Source organism: Sturnira hondurensis, unplaced genomic scaffold (assembly GCF_014824575.4).
Source record: "Sturnira hondurensis isolate 20B ecotype Veracruz unplaced genomic scaffold, ASM1482457v3 Scaffold0006383, whole genome shotgun sequence".
Lineage (NCBI taxonomy): Eukaryota > Metazoa > Chordata > Mammalia > Chiroptera > Phyllostomidae > Sturnira > Sturnira hondurensis.
The window spans coordinates 83,774-107,930 of record NW_028079014.1 but is presented as its reverse complement, the minus strand read 5'-3'; the positions used below and the strand labels follow the sequence as shown (position 1 = coordinate 107,930).

At 56.0% G+C, this 24,157-nt stretch overlaps 1 protein-coding gene and 1 non-coding gene across 4 annotated transcripts in view; both read right to left on the bottom strand.

Moving 5' to 3' along the window:
* Window positions 1-23,032, bottom strand: part of NAP1L4 (nucleosome assembly protein 1 like 4) — a 34,988-nt gene extending 11,956 nt beyond the window's left edge. For 2 of the 3 annotated variants that reach the window (XM_037047790.1, XM_037047788.1), the window contains exons 1-9: window positions 22,950-23,032; window positions 14,687-14,717; window positions 13,612-13,670; window positions 11,278-11,377; window positions 9,307-9,448; window positions 8,982-9,068; window positions 7,654-7,785; window positions 5,415-5,486; window positions 21-160 (exon numbers count right to left, since the gene is read on the bottom strand). In XM_037047790.1, the coding sequence (XP_036903685.1) occupies window positions 21-160; window positions 5,415-5,486; window positions 7,654-7,785; window positions 8,982-9,068; window positions 9,307-9,448; window positions 11,278-11,377; window positions 13,612-13,670; window positions 14,687-14,700 (746 nt within the window). In that variant the 5' untranslated portion in view covers window positions 14,701-14,717; window positions 22,950-23,032. Of the gene's footprint in view, window positions 1-20; window positions 161-5,414; window positions 5,487-7,653; window positions 7,786-8,981; window positions 9,069-9,306; window positions 9,449-11,277; window positions 11,378-13,611; window positions 13,671-14,686; window positions 14,718-22,335; window positions 22,453-22,949 lie in introns of those variants that run through there. The other variant, XM_037047789.1, reaches the window with a different exon arrangement.
* LOC118988341 (small nucleolar RNA SNORA54) lies at window positions 4,738-4,863 on the bottom strand. Its single transcript, XR_005066752.1, has one exon. It is a non-coding gene; the product is annotated as a small nucleolar RNA SNORA54 (small nucleolar RNA).
* Window positions 23,033-24,157: the final 1,125 nt, after the last annotated feature.

The window sequence follows — 24,157 nt, the reverse complement described above, 5'->3', positions numbered from 1 at the left end:
GGCAAAACGGCGCTCCTCACCCGTCACAGTCGACGATCTCAGGCCCTTCGAAGGAGAAGGGGTCGGCCTTGTCCGGCTCCGACTTCATCCTGTACGTCTTCGTCAGGACCGCGTTGGAGAAGTACTCGTTGGGCCCGAAGTGGAACTCCAACACAAAGGACTGGAAACAGAACGCGGCGTCACACCACCCAAAAGTGACAGGTACTCAGCGACCGATTCTTATCAGCCCCACAGAACTTACTGGAAACCAGCCCCTCTCTAAACAGGACAGCACAAGCAGAAGTCACAGTTAAAAGGGCAACAATGTGGCTATGTCACAAAAAATTCTTTGTGGCAAAAACTTAGTCAAAAAGTTAAAGGACAAAGGATAGGCTGGGGGGGGGGTCCGTAGCCTTTGGTCTGCAGAGACAAGTGGGGTCGTGTGTGCCCTCCAGGTGGGGTGGAGGGTCTGAAGGAGACATGGGGGCTGCCAGCCCGCCCCCACCCCCTCCCCTGGACAGACACAGCCTCCTCAGCCCTACGGGAAAGTGGCAGACCCATGGGGGGAGAAGAGCAAGCACAGCCCATGGCAGTGAGAAGCCCTCCTTCCGTCGCAAAGCCCTCCACAACCTGGAGAGACAGGGACTGGATGGCCCGATAGGAAAAACAGACAAAAACGTTCCAAGTGGCCATCACAAATAAAATCCCACGGCCGGCAGGAGAGATACTCACGTTTACGACTATCGACAGAAACGAGACATCCCCTTTTTGGTTTTTTTTTTTATTTTTTTATTTTTTTTTAAATATATTTTATTGATTATACCATTACAGTTGTTCTATTCACCCCCTTCTTTCCCCTCCACCCGCACACTCCCTCCCCCACCCTTCTCCCCCCCTTAGTTTATAACCACGTGTCTCAAGTTCTTTAGGTCCTGTATTTCCCCCACTATTCTCACCCTCCCCCCTATCTATTTTCTACCTACCATCTATGCTATTTTCTGTGCCTTCTCCCCCCTTCTCCTCCTCCCACCCCCCTGTTGCTAACCCTCCATGTGTTCTTCATTTCTATGGTTCCACTCCTGATCTAGCTGTCCTCTTGGTTTGCTTTTGTTTTAGGTGTGGTTGTTAATAACTGTGCGTTTGCTGTCCTTTCACTGTTCATATTTTTCATCATCTCTTTCTTATATAAGTCCCTTTAGCATTTCATATAATAAGGGCTTGGTGATGATGAACTCCTTGAACTTGACCTTATCTGAGAAGCGCTTTATCTGTCCTTCCATTCTAAATGAAAGTTTTGCTGGATAAAGCAATCTTGGCTGTAGGTCTTTGGATTTCATGACTTGGAATACTTCTTTCCAGCCCCTTCTTGCCTGTAAGGTCTCTTTTGAGAAATCCGCTGACAGTCTGATGGGTACTCCTCTGTAGGTGACTGTCCCCTTATCCCTTGCTGCTTCTAGGATTCTCTCCTTCATTTTAGTCTTGGCTAATGTAATTATGATGTGCCTTGGTGTGTTCCTCCTTGGGTCCAACTTCTTTGGCACTCTCTGAGCTTCCTGGATTTCCTGGAAGTCTATTTCCTTTGCCAGACTGGGGAAGTTCTCCTTTATTATTTGTTCACATAAATTTTCCCCTCGTGGCTGTTTCTTTCCCCCTTCTGGTAGCCCTATAATCCGGATGTTGGAACGTTTAAAGATGTCCTGGAGGTTCCTAAGCCTCTCCTCATTTTTTTGAATTCTCATTTCTTCATTCCTTTCTGGTCGTTTGTTTCGTTCTTCCTTCTGGTCCATTCCATTGATTTGAGTCCCAGTTTCCTTTCCATCACTATTGGTTTCCTGGACATCTCCCTTCATTTCAATTAGTTTAGCCTTCATATGTTTCTCTAATTTGTGACTGTACTCTACCAATTCTGTGAGCATCCTAATAAATAGTGTTTTAAATTGGGCTTCTGAGAGCCTGGCAATCTGTTGGTCGCTTAGAGTTATTGGCTCTGGGACTTTGAGTTCTTCTTGAGCCATCCTTTGGGCTATTTGTGCCTGTTAAGTAGCAGGAACGGAGCCCTAGGTTTTCACCAGAGCAGGGCAACTCAGTTGCTGGGTTGTGACGCTGTACATGGGGGTGGGGTCAAAGAGGAGCAATGGCGTCCCGTCTGCCACCTCCCACGGCTCTGGCCGCAGCTGCCACCGTCACCGGGGCCCTCGCGTTTCGTCCCACTGCACGTGAATGTGCCACTGCTGTCAGCCCTCCACCACTGGGTTTGCCCCCTGGGGCCTGTGTGATCCGTCTCACTGCGCGAGAGTGTGCGACCTTGGTCAGTCTGTTCCGTACCCCGACTAGTTCTGGGCTGCCTGCGCTCCTAGATCTGCCCTGGCTGACCCAGCTCTGCTGCTGGTTCTGCCTCTTACCGTCCTCGTTGAACGGTTCGTATCTGGATGTGTGGTAGTTCACCAAAACTTTTGTTGTATCCAAACTTGGTTGTGGGAGAAGGCACAGTGTTTCCACCTATGCCTCCATCTTGGCGGAAGTCGAGACATCCCCTTTTTGGACAAAACGCACAAACCACAGAATGTAGGGGTGACAAGTGTTCGGGAAACCTGGGGCACCCACACTGTAAGGAGCTTTTGGAAGGACAACTTGGCAATTATCTAAGTGAATGAATGAGTCAGTAACAAAATGAAAAACACCACTCCGTGCCCCCTACCAGTCCGAAGAATTCGCCCATCTGCGAGGAACCGTGCGCACACACACACGCAACCACCTCACCCCCAGGGTCACGAAGGACCAAAGACAGTCTCGGCCAGCAAACCACAGCGAGTGTGCGAGGGCCGCCTCTGGGCTCAGACAGCCGGGGTTCCGATCTCTGCCGGCAGCACCGCGTGACTTGGAGAGTTACCCAGTGCCGCCACGCCCCTCGCGTGACCGTGATGTAAAACTAACCAGCACCCCCACAGCTGACCTGGCGAGCAGCCCTTGGCAGCAGCACTTAGCACACGAAGGGGAAGGGAAAGCAGGGCTCTCCGGAGGGCGGTGAAGGCAGAGAGGCCGCGCGGGCTCAGAGCACAGAGCCAGGCGATGAGAGGCCCGAGGGACTTCCTGCCAGTTTCTAGAACAGACAGCAGAGGGCCCAGCAGGAAGTGTGGACGAGAACCAAGGAGCTGGAGCTGCGCTACTCCCCCACCCCCACGGGCCATTCTGTACAGGGAGCGGTGGTCACCTTTCCTCTCTCCCTGTGCCCCGCCCCTTCTCCACACCAAGTGAACCTTCTTTCTGTTGCCCGACTTCTTCCTTCCCCTAAGCCTCTGTTTATGAAGAGTAACCCACACACACTGGGGTGAAGTGTTCGATGGACCAATAAAAAAGGGCCCCAAGATGAGGCCACGTCATCTGCACCCCCCACCCCACGAAGAATGACGTACGACAGTGGCTCTCCTCTCTGCCCAGAAAACCGACTCGGTGGCCACTGTCTTCGCCAATACTGATCCTGAGGAGACAAACTCGCGTCCCCAACCTCCATGGCTCCTGGGGTCAAGGTTGACAGCAGACGTGATTCTCTGTGCTCTGCTCTAAGCTTGAATCATCTCAGAGAGACCCCCTTTGTTATTTTTGTAATAGAAATTACCACAAAAACGGAGCGTGGAGAAACACTCTCTCCCGAAGGAGTGCACGCTCTGGGCGTCACAAACGTTCAGATCCACTGACCCGGTCGGCCCACGAAAAGGAACCGTCAGAAGTTTCAACCCACACTTGCACTGGAGGGTGCGGACCACAACGCAACACCTCAGAACGAGGCACAGGTGGGGGTGTGTGACAGAGAAACCACTCAGAGCCAACAGACACACTAAGACTTGTGTCCTGCCCGCAGAGCCCGTGTGACACAGACAGACGGCACAACAGTGTCCGAGCTGCACCCCGCCGCTGGTGTGTGGGGGCGCTGGCCCCAGAGGGAGGGAGGGAAGAAGCTGGTGTGGACAGGGCCAGGGCACAGCCCGCCACGCTCTGAAGCCGGGCAGCTACACTTCCCCTTTGCAGTGTCGGCGACATCGGTGTTCCACAACAGCCAGCGAGGGCAGGGGACTGTGCCGGCGACGGCTGGAAGCCGCGGCTGCTGGGCATCCCCAGATTTTCTGCAGCAGCACTGTTCCCTCGGTCCCCTCACCACGCAGGAGTCCAGCCTTCTGGGAGCCACGTGGGACGGATGGGCGGGAAGCACACGGGCCGAGGGAGTCTCAGACAGCGCCCAGAGAGAGCAAAGGAAGGAAAAAGGAAATGGACCCAAAGGAAACGGCGGCAAAATGAACCTACATGGGTGACCCGTGAGAACGCAATGAGGGGAAAAGGATTCACCCATCTCGGCAGATGAGGCCCCAGGGACACAGGCGACCTGGAGGGGGGCATGCGATGATAGCAAGGCCTCTACTTATTCAGAAGAAGGGACAAGAGGGGACACTGGGACACCAGGGTGCTGCAGGAGAAGGCCCCCACCACCTGGGAACAGGCACTGCCCCGGTTTAGGCCCGCACCCCACCCTGCAGCAGGGTGGCGATGCCAGTCCCCTCCCACAGAGCGGCAGACGGGAAAAGGAGTGGGACGCACGCTGCCGTGTCCCCTGCCCCACCAGCAGTAAGGGCCACCTGAAGGACTAGAGAGAAATTGCACTCACACTGGCCCTCACCCCCACCCAAGGCAGGTGCTCTGTGACAGGGTGGGGGAGAAGAGTCAGGCCAGGGCCCCCCCAAGACCCCTCACAGACAGTCCCCAGGGGCTTGTCTCCAAGATCTGAAACTGAGAGCCATCGGCCAGGCACCCAGTCATGTGTCACTGGAACTGCTCTGGCACTGGAATGGAACCCGTCAGCCACGGCAGGTTGACGGGTCACGAACAGTGCTCCGGTGACACCCCGCTCAGCCAGGAGGGGTGCACCACCCCAACACAACACGTGGCCTCAGGTATCTCGGGAAAACGGGTTCTGTCACAAACCAAAGAGCAGAGGAGATAGCGTCTTTCGGTCTCCCGCATCTGTAGGCGCTTTTCTGAACAGACGCGCAGCAGGTCATTCCATCAGTGCCTTGGGTCGCTGGTCAAGTACAGCTCCTACCCACTGTCCTTTTAGACAGACTTTACATACCACGTCCTTGAAGATGTAGGGGATGCTAAGGAAGAGGATGGCACAGGGGCAAACTGGCCAAGAAACAACAGTGTGCCACAGGGGATACCACATGGGCCCAAGAGTCCAACCCCATGTCCAACTCCTGCACCTGCCTCCAGACAGCGAGTAGCCGAAGTCACCTGCCAGGCTGCCCTAACTCTCTGGGAGCACCTGGCTCCAGTCACCCAACATGTGAGCAGTGGGTCTGACGTCTTGCTCTGGCCCCAAGCCCTTGACGCTCAGTGTCCTGACGCCCCGACACCAGCCAGAGGCTCAAATGACTGGTACTCACCATAGGCTGTCCAGGCTCGGAAAACTTCACCTGAATATCCTGCAGGTGTTTCAAGATCGGCTCATCGTATTCCTGAACGGAGAGAACACAGGAGCCTCCAGTGAGCTCTGAGAGACGATCCACACGTCCCTGTTGAGTCGCCGGTGCATCACCCCTGGATGCTGGACAATGGGCCCCAGTGGAGTCCCGTCCTTGTCAAGTACTGACTCCCAGGAAGCCACCCAACCCATTCCCCGATGACCACTGGAGGAGACAGCAGAGAGGTGCCTCATCACTGGCAGCCCTCAGAGCCAGGCCTGAGCACAGCGCCTCCGAGGCCGGGACAAGAGCCCCGACTGCGCCCGCACCACAGCCCGCTGCACCCGGGGCAGAGGTGCCGCCCGCAGCGAGCGGTCCGAGCATCTCCAAAGAGACAGAACCATGAGGCAGGCCTAGATCAGCCATGGCGCTGGCAGCCATTGCCCCCACACTGGCCTGCAGCAATGAACACACGAAGCCCGCCCCACGGTCACTGCCAATCCGGAGTACTTGCCAGGCATGGCTGAGAACTCCTGGCAGGCGCCAGAGCGCCCAAAAATGGCTCCGGCCTTTTCAGACGCCACCAACGCTGTCATTACAGAAAATCCAAGAGACGGAAAGAAAGGCAAGACTCGAAAGCCAGAGACCACCCCCCAGAGTGGGGCTTCACCTGTAGAATAGTCACTCCCTAACCCCTGCCGACTAGGGGCTGAATGGGAAAGGCTTCTTCAGGTTCCACTAAGTTCTAAGAACTGAGTCTGACAACTACCAAGTTCCCAATATTAAGAAGAAAACAGCCCACGCTGGTGCAGCTCAGTGGATTGAGTGCGGGCCTGTGAACCAAAGGATCTCGCGGTTCGATTCCCAGTCAGGGCACATGCCTGGGTTGCAGGCCAGTTTCCGGCAGGGGACCTATGAGAGGCAACCACACGTTAATCTTTCTCGCCTTCTCTCCTTCCCTCCCCTCTAAAGATAAATAAATAATATCTTTAAAAAAAGAACAAAGCAAAAGACAGCCAACAGCAGACACTCGGCAAGTCTCCAGATGAAAAGTAACCTGGTCTGAGATCAAGGCTCTGAGCCCTCACATCACTGACAGCATCTGCGCCTTGTCCCAAACACTCAGGTGGACAAACGTCTTCTCTGGTGTGTCCCCAGCACCACAGCACCAGGTCTACAAACACATCCCTCAACGCAGCAGTGCCTACTGGTATTTCTCCAAATCCAAGAAACAAGCACTGCGTCCTGCCCAGCCCTTGAGGACAAGAGCTCCATGTGGCCGAAGTGCAGCGCTGCCGCAGAACGAAGGGCCCGGAGGCACGGCCCTGGGCACCGAGAGGAGGACTGACGCCGCCCCCCTGACTTTCACAGCCTCCCTGCAGCCACCCCCTCCCCGGCCACCCCACAGAGAACAGGACTCAGGTCCCGCTGGTCGCTGGGACTTAACAACCCACGGACGGAGCCTCCGACCACCAGCCGCCCCCTGGCACTGGGTCACCGTGCCCACGACACCTCACTGCCCTCGCACAGATCACTGTGCCCACGACACCTCGTGGCCCCTGGCACCGGGTCACCATGCCCATGACACCTCGCCGCCCCCGCACAGGTGAGCAGCTGCCAGGCCAGCGAGTCTTTGCACAGCTTCAGGGCAGAAAGCAGCGGGACTCTGCAGCCTGAACACCGCAGCCGCCACCAATGCAGAGGTGTGGGGAGAATGAATGGCAGCTCACTGGAGAGTGCCCAAGGGCACCGCTGTCCTCAAAACCAAGGGGGTGCAGGGGCCAAGTGCCATGACCAACCCCTGGGCACTAACCAGCACCAAGGGCTGGTCACCCTGGCAAGTCACCTGTTGGCACAACAAGCCCCCATCACTGAAAACCCACCACCATGTGCTGTGGGCCCCAACCAGCAGCACGGGCATCACCCTCAGGCCCCACCCAGGCCCACGGACTCAGAACCTGCTTGTCCCTGGGAAGGGCATTACTACTGAGGTCTGGGACAGCCTGTCCTGTGAGTCTGTCTGTCTGCTCCGCTGTGCGGGGAGTTCCCAGAACACTTCCCTGGGGCACACCAGAACCCCGGCTCTTCTGAGCCACATTTTAGACGTGGCCCCAGTTTGGAAGGAGATCGAGACCACTCCTGAGTGGGGAGCACAGCGAGAGCCTCTCCACCTGCACGGGACGCCGCCAAGCACCTCTGAGCCCCAAGGTGGGCTGCTCACCTGGACCAGCTCACTCAGCATGTCCACATTTCTGAAGATGGTGAACCAGAACTCCGGAATGCCTCTGGGGCTGGGCTCCTCCGCGGCTGCAGCCTCTTTGTCTGCTATAACGACTTTATTCTTCATGTCCCCCTGAAGATCATAGACGCAGAACAGAACACTCACCACAAAGCAATGCAGTGGCAGTCGGGCAGCTTAACGTGGGCGCCCATTTCAGAGCCCCATGCAGACTGCTGCCACAAACCCATGACCTTGGAATCGGCATCTCCAGGCCACCAAGCAGGTCACGATTTCAAATGTTTCTGGGGACAAAGCACTCAAAGCACCCCCCACCCAGACGCAATCTTGTGATGTAACTTAAACTGGCAGGAAGGCTGAGAGGTGGTCTGAGGAAAGGCTGTGTGTGAGGTGTCCATCTGGGGACCGTCACCCAGATCCACACACAGCCCCAGGGGCCACCGCACCCAGAGGCCTGCCCAACTACAGGATGGCAGCTCCAATCGTCCCACCAGACTGAGGCACCATGGGAACACGAGGGTGGTGACCGGAAAGGCTCAGTGGCAACGTAGAGATGCCGGGACCCCGAGGAGGGAGGTGAGGCCAGCACTGCACAGGACTGAGCCACAGCCCCGGCTTCAGCTGGCCCAGACTCTGCGAGTTCTCCAGACCAGAAACACACAGCCACCAGAGTTACACACACTTCAAGAAAACCCCTAAAACTTCGGTTCACAGGATGGAAGCTCGCCATCTCCCCAAAAGAAATGCAGGCTGACAGAGAGAACTGGCTGGCATGCTGGGACACTCTGTGGCAGTGGAAGGGGACTCCTCATCAGAAAAGGCCGTGAGCAGGTGATGGACAGGGCACGTCACCAAAAGGACCCCTGACTCCTTCACTTCAAGTGGTGACGGGCACTCTGGCAGGATGTTTCCAATGTACCCCGCCACATCCCCGCTGGCAGGTGACCACCACCCAGACACATGACTGAGACTCCCACAAACGTCTCACTAGTCCCCACTCAGGCGACACGTCCCCGACCCCCACCCCGCACACTGTGCAGAGGCGCCTGGAGGTGCCGAGCTGGGGGCAGGGGTGTCTGGCTCGCTGCAGTAACTGACGCATGTGGTGAGGTGCGGGGCCCACCGGCCGGCTGCTCAGTGCGTGTCCACGAAGACCTCGGAACACCCGGCCTGGGGGGGGTAGCACCTGCTGCCGTCAGCCCTTTTCTTTGTGAAGCTGTCCCAGCCACCGAGAGAGGTTTCTTACTCCTACCAGTACCGAAACAGAACACCGGTTGCAGTTGATAAAAAACAACAACACGTCAACTTACAGCCAATTTGTCCTCCTCTTCATTCTCACTGTGCCACTCCGATTCCGAGTCTGTCGGCTCGACGTCGCCAGTGACGAACTCCCTTCTCTAAGTGAGAGCGAGACCTTCTTAGAGTTACGTCACTCAGAAAGGCAAGAGTCAAGGCCACAGGTCTGTAAATGTCTAGGAAAGGACTATGAACACTGAAGGCTCCTATAACTTATTCTAAGACCCGAAGTCAAAAAGGGCTTAAGAAGTAACCTTCACTGATCTACTGTGTAAACCCGATGCTTCAGCTCAAGGAAGGCTGGGAGGTGAGCCTCAGGGCACGAACAGTGCTGCCCACCTTGTCGAAGAGAGGCTGGTAGAGCGCTGCGTACTTCCTCTCCAGGTCATGGACCTCTTCGTAGAACTTGGCCTCTATGTGAGCGCACTTCACCTGAAGCTGTTTCAGGGCGTTGATTCTTCTTTTTACCGCTTTGGGTAAACTAAAGAGGGAGTTAAAAAAAAGCTGCATTTCATTAAAATAAATTAAGGTTAACAGAATAACATCCTTACTATGAAAAAGAGCTAATCATTAAGAAACGGACACGCGCTCCAATGGGAGGATAAAGGGGGGGGGAGCTAAGGAGACAGTAGACAAAATAAAAATAAACATGGAAGAAAATCCATCTCATAAAACGCCCAAGAGAACGTGGTTAGAAAATCCCGCCTTTCTTTCCCAAGTGAGCGATCATAAAAGGAGCCAGCCCGGCCTGGTGAGGCAGGGAGCAGGGCAGCCCGGGCCTCGCTCCCAGAAGCAGTGAGAAGAGGAAGACGGCCCTTAGGCCCAGGCACGCCCCCCCACCCCCGAGGACGTATCCCCAGGGAACAACCAGGCGTCTGTGTGCAGAAACATCCACAGCACCTGCCTCCGTGCGTCCCATGCCCTGGGGGGCTCTGGCAGACACCCCAAGGGAGCCCAAGAAATGGGTCGCTCTCTTCTACTGTCAGGCAACTGGGGGCCTCTCTGCCTTCCCACACTCTTCTAGGCTCTGAAAGACATTGCAGTTTGTGAGCATCGCTTTTGTAAATTGGAAGGAAAAGCCACGTTCAGCCTTTGCTCACAACCTAGAAGGCAGAGCAGATCCTTGGGCTCCACCACAGACCAGACCAGAGCAGACCCCCCCACCCCACTGGCAGCCCAGCCCCACCCTCCGAGCCCTCCACCACGGGGACTGAGTCCTCGGGGCGGAGCTTGCAGTGCACACATAGCCCCTACGCTGGGTTTGTCACAACCAAGGCCACCTCAGGCTGAATGCTGTTCACCAGACCCCAATAAGCACGTCTCTGGGACTCGGGCCGGAGAGCGCGGAGGCACAGAGTACGAACCCCACAAAACAGTGACAAGCTGGCACCCGCGCAGTTTCTCTGCACTAGTCAGACGCTTTGAAATTTCCTAAAAAAGTTTTCAAGTCCTCCCGGTGGAGCACAAGTAACAAAGGACTCTAAGCAAACCAGACGGGGTGTGCCCAGCCGTCCTGAGTCAGCACCAGTGACAGCGGCGCCCCCTCTGGCAGGCGCTTCAGATGCAGGGCACCCACCCCACAAACCCCGCCCACCACCCAGCTTCCAAAGCAGAGAACTGGGAACACCTCCCGAGTGGCCTCCAGGAGAGCCCCCATCCAGACAAAGCAGACCCCAAGTGCCCCCCGCCCCCCTGTAACAGCCTTCAAACACACAGAGCCCCACGTGGGGAACCATAGAGAGGGGGGAGGTTCAGAGACTAAGCTGCACTGACCGCGGGGACAGGCCCAGCAACAGCCCCTCCCTTACAGGAGGAAGACAGCCTGGCCAGGGAAGGGCCAGGCCAGTGAAGGGAGCCTGCTGGCTGGGCAGCGCTCGCTGGGCAGCACTCGCAGGACACGGGCCTCCACTGAGGCCCGGGTGTCTGTGCTGCAGGCCTCAAGGGGAAATCACGGGGCAGGGGCTCTCAGCTGGCCCGGAGCCACCAGAAAGAGAAAGCGCTTTGCCCTCCCCTGGCTCATCTTCCCTGCGCCACCCAACTCAGGCCGGGCAAGGTCCTCTCAAGTGGCCACCAGATGGCGCTATGCGCTCACCTGCCAGGGACCCCCACCAGCCGCCTCCTCCCCATCCTCCCCATCCGTGTGGGTCCCTCCCTCCACCAGACTCCAAACCCAAGTAAGCTCATCTGGAGCCCAGTGCCCTGCTCAGCAGGCAGCGCTGCCAAATGAAAAACACACTGTTTCTATTCCATGCAAGTCGTTTTTTCTTCTTTGTTCCTTCAAGTCACACGTCTCACCCACAGCACACTTACGTCTCGATGTAGCTGGAAGGAGTGTGGGAGACACTGTCGAGGCGCTCCTGCAAGGCTGCCAGGACCTGAGGGTTCTGCATCACCTGGTCCGTGAGCGTCTCTGTTCAGAGTTAAAAAAAAAAATGCAGGGAACTGTCAGGCGTGCTCACTCCAGAGCAGCCAAGAGCTGGGATCACCAACTCATGACGACTCAGCCACGTTCATCTACTGTAATTTCTAAACACAGCAAAGTGGCTTGAAAAGATGTGTTCTGAAGAATACTTAAAATATATTTTACAGGCATGGGATACTCCCTGTTAATCACCTGCGTGGGTGGGTGGGTGGTTAGAACCTACTGAAAAGTACCAAGACTTTTGGGTCTCACCTTGGCTGGTTAAGCCCCAAATCTCCAACTGAGGACACCATCACTTCCTATCATCTTGCCCCGCCCCCAGGCATCCCGCCCCATGGTGGGGCCTAGAGGCGAGCAGGGGGTAAACAGACAGATGGTCTCTCAGAGTGGGTGCCCACTGGGGCCCAGCACTTAGCCAGCAAAGCCCAGCTCTCACCAGTTCCCTGGTGGCCAGACTGCCGAGTGCCCTGTGGTCCACCTCCACCTACAACGTCATTCTGCCCAAACCCACCTCCTGCACAGGTGTGTCCTGACCAGCCCCTCGCTGAAGTCGCTTGCATCCTCTGCCACACTGCCTGTACAGCCCACACTCAAGACACCAGCAGAAAGTGGGGTATGTCCTTCCACCCCACTCTCACCGCGGAGCTGACAGCGCCTGGCCCACAACACTGACTCAGTGTCTGCAGGCCCGGTCCCCTCCCCCTGGCTCCCTAGAGACTCAGACGCAAAGGCAGCCAGGACCCGGCACTGGCAAGTGCTCTTTTTAACCAGGAGAGACCACCACTGTGCGGCACCGTGTTGAGTGTACACAAGTGCTACACACAAAACTGGGTCCTACAGGTGGCCACACCCATCCCCTCTAGCTCTGGCCACTACAAGGCCTAAAAACAATGACACCTAGCACCTACGTTTTGGTTTTTAACTCTCTCCACTAATAAATACAGGACCCCTTCAGTAACTGACAGCACCCAGGTATGGAGCAAGGAAAGTTCGAGGGAAGACAGCGGAGCGTCACTCGTGCCACAAAGCTACCGAGAACTGATGGGGTGCGGCAAAAGAGCGCAGAGGCCAGCCCGGAGGGCCCCTGCAGTCACGCGGGACAATGTGCACACCAAAATGAGTAATGGTGGCCACTGATGAACAGGTATCCTGTGTCCCTACAGCAACACCGAAATCGACAGGTCTGACAGTGGCCACACTGGGCAGGGTTGTCAGATTTCGAACGGCCGCCTCTGCCCACCAACCACAGTCAGCACTGGCTCAGCGAGGGTCGCCAGTGGGTGCGAGTCTGATGGAGGACAGGGGAGCCCAGATCACTTAGTAAGAGGACTCTTAGGATGGACCATTCTGGCAGGTTGGCGGTCCTAACCAAGTCACCAAGCCCAGGGCCCGCATGGGCCTAGCTGCACCTCCCCCGACCTCGAGGCCTGCTGCCCAAAGGGCAAAAAAGTGGGGGAGTGGGGGTGCCCCACACAGGAGACAGACAGAGCCACACACGACGCACGCTCGCCACTAGTCCTGGGTTTGGGCGTGGGGAGCGATGCAGACCCGCTGAGAAGCGGCCCCACTCAGGTTACACTTCTTGGTGGCGGTCACGAGGGTTCACTCCAGTCTCAGAAGTTCACACTAAACTGTTTCAGGGGCTCTGAGCCAGTACATGTAGAACTTGCTTTTGAAGAGTTCGGAGAGAGAAAAGCGTAGTCAGACTTGAACACGGAGGGGAGGAAGCACACCGGTGAGTCGATGGGCGAAGGGTGTTACTGAGACACAGCCCAGCACAGTCAGGGGAAGAGAAGGCACCGACAAAAAGACCGGTCACTGGTCAGTCCACATGGACACCAAATGATCAGAGTGTGCATTTCCTATGATAAAAAAACTCCATCCCTGGCTGATGTGGCTCAGTGGACTGAGCACCAGCCTGCGAACCAAAGGGTCACGAGTTCGATCCCCAGTTGGGGCACACGCCTGGGTTGCAGGCTGGGTCCCCAGAAGGGGACCACATGAGAGGCAACCACACACTGATGTTTCTCCCCCACTCTTTCTCCTTCCCTTCCCCTCTCTCTAAAAATTAAAAAAAAGAAAACTACTGATTTTCATTTTAATTAGTCTAAATTTCCTAAAGGCTTTTAACTCTTTGCACTGTTAACAAACGTTCCAGAGCAGGAGACCCCGCTCCGCGCACAAACGCTCCGACTACTAACCCCCCTCGTGCAGGGACTGACCTGTGGCACTGGCATCTCTCCCGGGCTCCGTGGACTCTGACGGAACTCCATCTGAAAAGCTGAAACAATGTTGAACAAAAGTGTTACTGTAAAGAAAGCTCCAAGGACAAACAGCCCAGGGCATTCTTATCTAACTGCTAGGAGGCGTCTCAGTACTGACTCCACGTTACACGTGACTTTGTTATTAAAACACTTGATCATTTAGCAAGCCCACCATCCCCCCACACCCACACCATTCTTCACAGTTTTAATTTCCAACCTGGAGCCCTGGCTGGTGTGGCTCAGTGGATTGAGTGTGGGCCTGCAAACCAAAGGGTCACCGGTTCCATTCCCAGCCAGAGCACATGCCTGGGTGGAGGATCAGGTCCCCAGCTGAGGGTGCAGGAGAGGCAACTGACTAATGTTTCCCCCTCACACTGATGTTTCTTCTCTCTTTCTCTTTCCCTTCCTCTCTAAAAGCAAAGAAATAAATCTTAAAAAAAAATGTCTACCTGTAACCCTAGAAAAAAATATGCTCCCGGCTCTCAAACCAAACCCACCAACCAACCAACATGGTGAGGAGGGCTGCTGACCACAGCAGAGCCCACCTCTGGGGTGGGGGTGGGGGTGGGGCAGTGCCCACAGCAGCCCCGTGAGCCAGCCACACAGCTCCACACTCGACTCTGCCTCACACTCGGTCTCCGCTCTCAGAGAGGCCCAGACACGCCCTCCGTGCCCACGGCACACCACGTCAACACTGCTCACCACAACCCAGTGGGACCCTCGGCAGGAGCACAGGACCATGCCCTGGGCCACAGGGGCACAGAAGGTGAGGTGGTGTCAGGTCAGTCACAGGGCTTCCCCTGGCGGCGCTCCAGCTGGAGAAGCAGGAGGTCCACTTCCCACCAGGGTTTCAGCCTCAGTGTCTGAGACGCGTCCCCGTGGGAGCAGCTCTTTAAGGGGCTCAAGTCCATGGGGAAAACGGGGAAGGGAGAGCACCATTGGCTGGAGCACCTAAGATGTTTGTAAAATGAAGCTCACCTGTCACTCAACAACTAAAATTGAAACTTCAATAAACACAGTCCATTTGGCTTACCTGTTATCTGCCATCTGAATGTTTTTATCTCCTAGAAATTAAAGAAGAGTTGTAACTATTAACATTACTGAACACTCACAAACAAAAATTAATTGGCAAATGCATTCTTTTACCAGCGTTCCCCACACGGACACGATCTACTTATTAGGAGGCGCAAGGAGCACTTTCTGGGGTGATGGGCATGTTGGAGACTGCGAATTGGTCACCTGGACGCATACACTTGCCCAAACTCGTCAAATTACACACTTAGGATCTGTACACTTGAGTGTGAGTACACTTTACTCATTAAAAAACTTCTCCTGCTGGCACTAAAATGACAAGACTTCAGAATAAAACCCGCCAATTCTAATTTGCCTTATCTCTAAGTTTTAGTAACAGGAATATGTATTTATGCAAGACCAATTATTTTACAGCAATTTAAAGCACTCACTGGTGGGTGCACCGTCGGGGGCTTACTCTGCACACTCTCATTTTTACAGAGAAGGTGCAGCGCGGATGTGAGGACACGGAACACACTCCACGTGATCCCTCTTTCACGAGACTCGTAGTTTATCTCCAGCTCGGGCAACTTACACCTATGAACATTAAAGCTAGTGCTGGAATGAATACTTTTTAGAAACCACTTGACAATGAAATCTCAGAACCCCACCTAAACGCATACAGCCCTTAAATGAAAAACACAGTGAAGCCTTCCTAATGTAGGTTCTTCACCTTGGACTCAGCAAATGCCCCTCAGAGTCTCTCGGAAGGTTCGTCACAGGCTGACCGGTCTCATCTGTGGGTGCTTCAGCGCCACCCAACCCCCTCAATCACAACATTTTCAGGTAAAACAAACACCCTTCATATTCAATAAAAACAGCTTCAACTGAAAATGACCTGCAACTGTCTTGTATTTAACTCAACCACATTTTCCTTAGGTAATTTTGTTTCAAAATGAGACATGTGAATTGTTTTTAAAGTTTAAAATATTACACTATCTTTTTCAGAAAACTAAATGAGTTAGGGAGCAGATGAAAGCATCAGAACAAAAAAAAGCAACAAATACAAACAAAAAAGGGCAACAAATACTACATCGGCTGGGCTGAGGGGCCAAGTTAGAGCAGGGCCCCGGAGAGCTTTCCAGGGTCCCCCGCACCTCCCCCACTCCAGGCTCACCCCCAGGAACCCCAGTCCCCACACCTTCTGGCCCTGCCTCCCCACACTTACTCCCAGCTCACGCTGCTCCGCAGGGTGCAGGGACGAGCACGGACCTGCAGTCACAGGGTTCCCAAGCGCCACAATCCACCCCTCCACACAAATGCAGAGTGTGAGGCGATTTGATGTGCGGGGAGCAAATACACTTCCCACTGACCAGCCATTAAACACCGCGGGTTTCCCCTCACGATGTCCACGTCACCCCAAGTCACCCCAAGTCACTCCATTACAGCTCTCCACAGTCTAACCCAGAGGTCCCCGAGCCCCAGGCTGTAGACCAGCCCCGGTCTGTGGCCTGTTAGGAACCCGGCCGCACAGCAGGTCAGCAGCAGCGAAGAAGCTTCCCTCAAATTACTGCCTCCTGTACCCCTGGCCCTGCCCAGTCCGTGGAAAACTTGTCTTCCCAGAAACTGGTCCTGGTGCCACAAAGGCGGGAGCCGGCTGTCTCTCTCACTCACTCACTCACTCACTCACACACACACACACACACACCGCCCCCACAGCCCTGCCAACACTGACTGCTGGGAAAAGGTGCTGCTCTCTTGGGGCAACGTCACTGCCAGCTGAGCGGACAGACTCCGGAGTTCACCACCTGACCAACAACCACTGAGCCGCGCACATATTCCACCGCCTCCTATGCCAGCAAGGGGCCTCCATAGCAGCGCCTGCCTACACTTGACACTCAGTGGCTCACCCACGGAGGGAGCACACCCAGAGCACAGGGGAGGCCACGGGGGCTGGGAAAGAGGAGCTGGCGGAGCCAAGGCCACCTGGCCAGTAAAATGCAAAGGTGGGTTTCTGCCCCCCTAAAATACCGGTGGTGAGCTCACACTCCCAGAGACAGCGCATTCGAGAACAGGAAAGGGGCTGCAGTTTGCGACAGGCAACTGGGCTAGGACCGCTGCTTTCTTTTGGTTAGAATTTTATATTTTATTTATTTTCAGACACGGAAAAGGGAGGGGGAAACAGAGGGAGAAAAACATCAATGGGTGGTGCCTCTCACATGCCTACAAACCAGGCATGTGCCCTGACTGGGAAATGAACTGGCAACCTTTCAGTTTGCAGGCCAGTGCTCAACCCACTGAGCCACACCTGCCAGGGCATGGACCGCTGCTTTTATGGGCACAGTACAAAGGGGACACCCAAGCAGGGGCCACTAGGCAAGTCCGCTGGCTCACAGGTGGGAGAGGTTCTGGGAGGTGCTCACTGGTCAGAGGATGTCTCCATCTTCTGTACGCCAGCCACTCACGAGACCCAAGTCCCTGGTCTAAGTTTCATCTTTCTGAGCGTGCATGTGTGAGATCCTCCATTTCACACCCTTGCTCCACTTTAGACTAAAATCCACACATTTCACACCCAGACCCTCCCGACCCTCCCCTGCCGCCACCACCCACTTCACCCCCTGCAGCCACTTCCACCCGCTCCACTCAGGACCGGGGACAACAGCTGACATCTCTGATCTCCATCAGGGCCAGGCCAGGACCCTCAGGTCAGTGGCGCCCCAAGACGCCCGCTGCCGAGAAGCGGCGTGAACGCTCCTCCCAGCCCGAACCACAGGTGGTCCAGGGCCCGAAACATCATCTGGCACAGCCAGTATCTGCCGACGACTCGGCACCTACGGCCAGTCCCAGGCCAGAGGTTCGCCCCCTTCCCTTGTGCTGACACCACTCCGCCCAACGGACCTCCACTGCCATGGTCCACTAGCGGTGCCCACCTGTGTGAAGGCTCGTGCTAGTTCTCAATCCCACTGCCGGTGACATTATGGCAAAGTTAAATTAAGCCAGACACAACGTTCTCAAAAAAATAAAAAAGCTAAATCAAGGACAGAGAGAAAACAAGAGAGTGAGTTTAAGGAACGGGAGAACAGCAGTAAGCCCAGCACGCACTGTCTGGGGCAGAGCAGACCCACAATAAACGACCTGCTTGTGGCCTGGGTTTCAGTCCTGTCCCCACCATCTCTTGTGCGTGTGGTCTCGAGTCAACGCCCATGAACTAAAGGCAGAACTACACGCGTGAAGTGCTGTGCCCAGTCCGCTGCCCCTCCGGGTCTCTCCCTACGCTCCTAACTGCAGTGTGCTCACAGAGCATCACAGCTATGGCTTCGCGAGAAACCGACCAACCGGCTTAAACGCTGCTCCCTTTACCTGAGGACAAACAGCGCAGGGGCAGCGTCACAAATGAGACATGGTTCTCTCGGCCAAGTTTCAGCAACACAGAGGTGGGGTGGGAGGCGAAAAAGGCAATCAAGTGAAAATACGAAATGGACACTGGACAAAAGACTAGTCTAAAATATCCAAAGGAGGTAGAAGCGGGCTCCCCCACGAGCCTGCAGTTCTAGGTGTGCACTGGCACACACACATGCGTGACTGCACAGACGCGTGTTCTGCTTCCTTTTACACAAGATAACTCATAATCTGACAGTTAACTTACTTTTACCCAAACAACAAACCTCTTTTCAGGGAAAAATTTTTTAATTTTTGCAGCAAATTATCCAACGTAATGTTAAATTCTTAATTTTAAACTGAAAACATTTAGTCTATAGGTTAGAGTAATTATGACTTCAAATTGGGCCACTTTTGAAAGTAGCTGTGAGCTGGGAATATAACCCAAATGTTTATGCCTTTACCACGTCTGAAGTCGAAGGTCCTCAAGGCCATGAGATAAGCGACTGGGGCCCCTAAATGGAATCCATGTTTCTGGGAGAATGTAGAATCCCGCCAGAGTCTGTAATTCTTAACCATCAGGTTGGGGCCACGTAAACCCCACAGCCTGAGTTCTGGGTTCAGTGTGAAGGGCAGTGCTCTCACCCTGGCAACCTGAGCAGGCTGGTCGGCCCCTGGGGCCAGGTTCAGACCTCCAGCAGCACTGCCCAGGTCAGCTGAGGACCACACTGGAAGGGACAGAGGAGCCACCTGTTCTAATAAGGAGCCAGGATCCCTCCTGTAGGATACCCCACGCCTCCACCCAGAAAACCTGGCCAATCCACACAGCCCCGGACAGCCCCAGCCTCACCCGCCTGATCTCACCAGCAGATTCTTTACCTGACCTATCGCCACATTCCTTAGCATCAGAAGACAACTGGGTGGAAATCAATAGGCCAGAAGGTAAGTGAAAACAAGTGTGAAGACCAAATTGCTCAGACAGGTTCCCAAAACAGTGGCGGACATTCCCGCTGAACAACACATCCTCCCTTGCACCTGTGATCTCTTACCAACTAGACAAAGAGAGGCCCAGGCTCTAGACTCACTGAAGGCAGTCCTGAAACGATGTTCACGTTGATTCCAGTCACAGGCAACTACTGATAATCTAATCCGTACGTGCCTCCTTCTTTAGGCACGTAACAAAAAATTTAATTTACCCCTGGCTGGTGTGGCTCAGTGGACTGAGCACCAGCCTGTGAACCAACAGGTCACCGTTTGATTCCCAGTCAGGGCACAAGCCTGGGTTGTGGGGCAGGTCCCCAGTAGGGGGCGCGTGAGAGGCAACCACACAGTGATGTTTCTCTCCCTCCCTTCTCTCTCTAAAAATAAATAAATCTTTTTAAAGATTATAATTAAAAAAAGTCACATGCATGTTTACAGACATTAACTAAGTTACTATTAACTTAGTTATTAACTAACAAAGACCGGCAACTAGTTAGTTGGTGCTGGCTACGAGAGAGCACTAGTCTGCTTGTATGGGACGAGTGCTCACCACAGGCTAAGAACAGAACGGCCGGCTGTGCCTGTCTCACCCTGACGTGCGAGAAGCCCCACGAGGGCAGGAGCCTGTGCGCTCGCTCAGCGCAGAGATCCCTGTGCCCAGTGTGGGCCTCAGCAGGACACGGTGGCCAGGCAGCCGCTTGCTGGCGCCGAGTGACAGCCTATGTGCTGCCCGTGTGCTACCTGCGTGTGGCCAGGCCCCTCCCAAGCAGTTTTAAGACACAGAGGAAGCCACCCCGCTTACACGACCCAGCTGCCCCCAGACAAGAGAGGGCGGTCTTTTCAGAAACCTGCTAGAGGCCAAGCCCTGTTTTTAGGAAGAAACCAAGAACTTATTTCCTTTTCTTGACCGAAACACTATTTTTACTGAAGGCACAGCAGTTCTTCATTGGCCATAGCTCCAACTTCCTCCTCTGTTCCCTGCAACTCACTAGCAAACTGAGAAGGCAAACATTTCACGTTTTCCTAACAAAGACAGGAGTTCAAGACCTCGCTGCCCCGTCTGCAAGGCTTTCCCTCTCCACCCTATTTAAATCTGTAACCCCAACCCCTATGACCTCTCTCTACTTTTCCTCTCAAAAGCACCTACACCATCCAACCGGTCTGTCACTGGGGAGAGGAAGATCTGTCTCGTGGCTTGACGGCTCGGCGCCTAGAACCAGCGCACAGACATGCCCGGGACTGGCCACTTCACTGTAACCAGGGAAACAAGGGATGCTTTAAATCAGAATACAAGCGCATTCTTATAACCTGTCCACATAACTGCATCAAGTGTAGAGGGGGTGTTTCTACCATGAAACCATTAAAGAAACCCCTCTTGCTTCTGGCTTCTTGAGGCTTTGGGTTGTAATAACGAAATGCACGGGCCGGAAGCACACTTCAGCCCCAGGAGCTGGCAGAGCCGACCTGTACGGAGAAATGCGAGGCTGCACATGGTCAGGACCAAAGGTAAAGACCACAAAGTGACCTTCCATAGTTTTCTTACTACAAAAATGCACTGCCTCTCCAGTTACTAAATGCTCAGGAAACAAAGTTCAATGGCAAACTGCACAGTGGCCCTGCTTTCTCGGAAGAGGGCAGGGAAGAAGACCAATGGCTGTCAGATGAAAAATTTAAAAATCCATGCCACCACGAACCACTTACAGTCTCTCACAAAGCTTCCACTGCCCATCCCGAAGGGTTTCCCCGGTTGCTGTGGGTGGGCTCCCGGACACGTCTCACAGCTGCAGTGCAGGGAGGCCAAAGTGAGCGAAGGCCCCCCATGGGCAATGTCCTGCAGCCAGTCAGTCCCCTCCAGCGGCTCACTGCTTCTAAAGTCGCCCCGCTGGAATGTCAGCTTTTTGCACCGGATGCCTACAAACACTTTCCTGGCTGCGGCCGCACTTCACGCACAGGCCAGCAGCGGGCGCCCGCGCGTCTGCCCCACGTGCAGCCGGATTCCCCCTATTTCCTGCAGCTGATGGTCTCACAACCCAACTCAAAGTACTTCATCTCTAGAAAATTGTGACCTACCCCAGCAGATAAAATCCCTAAACTCAAAATTCCACAGCAGAGCCTGATAATCTAAATGGCCAGTTTCCAAACTACAATACCTGTACAATTTCAGAGGCCAAACAACCCTAAAAGTATCCTTTTTAGAACTGTTTACTGAGGCTGACAAACCAAAAATGATACAATCGGTTACTGAAAACAACTTGTGTAGTTTCTCCAATCACTATTCTGCACTTGTTTTGAAAAACAACGCAAAATTCAAGAGTGTTTAGATGCTACGATGCAGAGGCACAGATAACGAACAGACCCTCAGCCCAGGGACGGCAAACCTCTGTGAAGGGACAGGTATTTAAACCAGTACTGCAGCGCTGAAATAACCACAACCTCATACGATTCTAAGTAATTACTCCGGGAACAATTATTGTCATCGTACCTTGAAGGGAGACCTGAAGTTCTAGAAAACGTCCCTAAGGAACCTCGGGAAGGTCCCAGTTCCTACACCCACCTCACCTGCAGAACGAGGCCCTTCTGTCCCGCTTCTTCTTCATCGAACTGGGTTTTGAGATTGTATTTATATCTACCAACAAGGTCTCGTCTTCACTGGTGTTTTCAAACCTCGCAACAGGACAACTGACCCTCAAAGAAGAAACAACTGTCCTTGTCCCCAAACCAGCAAACAGCTCACAAGCGGAGAAGACTCGCTTCGGGGTCTTCCGTCTCTAGCCCAGGAGAGGGGACCCCCGTGCGCGGCCGCTGAACCTCCGGAGGACCCACCCCCGCCCGCCCGCCCGCCGGGGTCCGCAACCATTTCCGGAACCCACGCGGGGACGTTTAGCGGAACCACAGGACCACGAGCTGGACACGACCAACCCGCTCAAGCGCTCGCGCACCGGCTTCGGCGCGTTCACGAGCGGACGCGACTCGACGGGGAAACTTTCATCCCCTCCAGCGAGGCGGCGGTGAGGCCGAGTTCGGATCTGGCGGGGGCGCGGCAGCACCCGCGGGGCAGGCGCCGCCCCAGGTGTGCACGGTTACAGCCGCAGGGGGGCGGTGACTCCGGGGGACAGGAGTCCGCCCGGCCCGGCCAACCCCGCTCTCCGAACCTTTTACCGGGCCGCGCAGGACGGCGGAGCCGACGACCGGGAGACCGAGCCTGGGGGGACCCGCACGGGAGCCACGCGGCCCGAACGGCCCCCGGGGGCCGCCTCCGAACCGGAAGACTCGCAGGAAACTTTCCTTCCCGGAACGCGCCCGGCGACTCACTCCGCCTCTGGGGAAGGCGCCACTTCTGTCTCCGGGGGCTGGAGGCGGCGGCGGCGGCCCCGCCGGCCAGCGCCCCGAGCCCGCAGGAGGGTCCTCCCTCCTCGGCTCCGGACCGCAGCCGCGAGGCACGCGCGGGCTGCCTCTTGGTAAACAGACCAACCCCCGCCCGACGGACGTCCGGAGAGGAGCCGCCGAGGTCGCGCCCCGCTCCCGCTCCCGCCCCCCACCTCCGGGACAGCGCCAGGTCCGAAAACAAAGGCCTGCAGGCGGCTCCGCGCTCCCCCGCGAGCGGAGGCCCCGGCCGGCTCGAGCGGCACGGGAGGGACTCAGCCAGCGACCTTAACCTTCCCGGGGACGCCGCGCGCGAACAAAGCTGCTCCTGACCTTCAGGGCCGCGCCGGGGGCGGGCGAAGCGGGGAGGGACACCCGCCGCCCGCCGGGACGCGCCACGAGCCCGCCGCCGCCTGCCCGGCCTCGCCGCGGGCCCGCCGTCGCCGCCGTTCACGGCTCCGCCCTTGCAGCCACGGCCTCCGGAGGTGTCCCCCCGTCCCCGACCCTCGGTCCTGCCGACGACCCCAGGGCGCCGTCACCCGGCTGAGACCCCGCGTCCGTACCTCACGCCTCCTGCGGCAGTAGCGGCGGCAGTGGCTTCGCTCGCTCCTGGGACTGCGCCGCCGTGGCCGACAACAACGCTGTTTCCCATTGGCCGAGACCTCTGTCTCCGCCCTCCTCGAGGAAGGTGGGCTGCGATTGGGCTGGTTCGGCGCAAGTCAACTACGCATTGGCGCCGCGGGCGACGACCAATCAGAGGCTCGCCGCGCTCAGACTCCGGAGCCGTATGCAAATCCAGTGAGCGACGCCAGCGGAGGCGCGCGCTCTCCGGCCCGAGCTCCTTCCGCCTCTTTAAGGGACGGGGGCGCGTGGAGTCCACGTGGAGGGAAACCCACCCGAGCGCCCTCTTTCCTGTCCCTCGTGGGACCTCCACTCCCTTCCCACCCTTCCACTTCGGCTCCACCCCAGTAACGCGTCGCGCTGGCTCAGGGGGCTCCTCCTCCCTCCAGGACTATGCCCGTGGGGTCCTCTCTCTCACCCCCCGCATCCCACGCACGCAGGGTCTCCCGCCGGCCTGCGCCAGTCCCGCGCCTCTCAGCGTCCGCGCCTGGCTGACACCCAGGGGCCAGGGGTCCCTGCTGCGGGCGGGCGCAGGTGCCGCCGCGGTCCGGGCGACCTCACGGTGTGCAGAAGAGCGCTGAACTAAGACCACCTGGAGTGGGGTGACAAGTGGGTTGGGAAACCGCATCCGCAGGCTGCGGGTTCTGAAGGCTCGTTTCCACGCTCTCCCTAAAACTGGGGCCTTTCTTTTTGTTCACTTTCTCAGAAACTTTGCGTCGGGTTGCCTTTGAAACAGTTTCTAATTTCTAGCAAAAGTGCTCCTTCCGGACTGCCCTGTGGTGTTTAGGGGGTGAGTGTGGAACCATCCGGAGGCCCCTGGTTGAGGGGCTCAAGGCCATAAGGTCACGGTGGCCAGGGGGCCCCGGGGCACTACCCACACCTCCGAGCTTCACCACAGGGACAACCGTGAGAGACGCCTACATGCCTTCCTTGGATCATAGGGTTTTTCTGTAAAGACGGTGCTTCGCTATCGCCTCGGGTGGGCAGAGCTGGCGAGAAAGAGAGTATTTTCAGGTCGGGAGGTCTTTCCTGTTTAATAAAGGCTCAAAGAATCCGGCCCCGCTCAGACGTTGGGGGTTGGTGCAGTCAGCACGGGGCTGGTGAAGCTGCCCGCCCCCCAACTAGTGGCACTTGGGAGGTCCCCCCCACC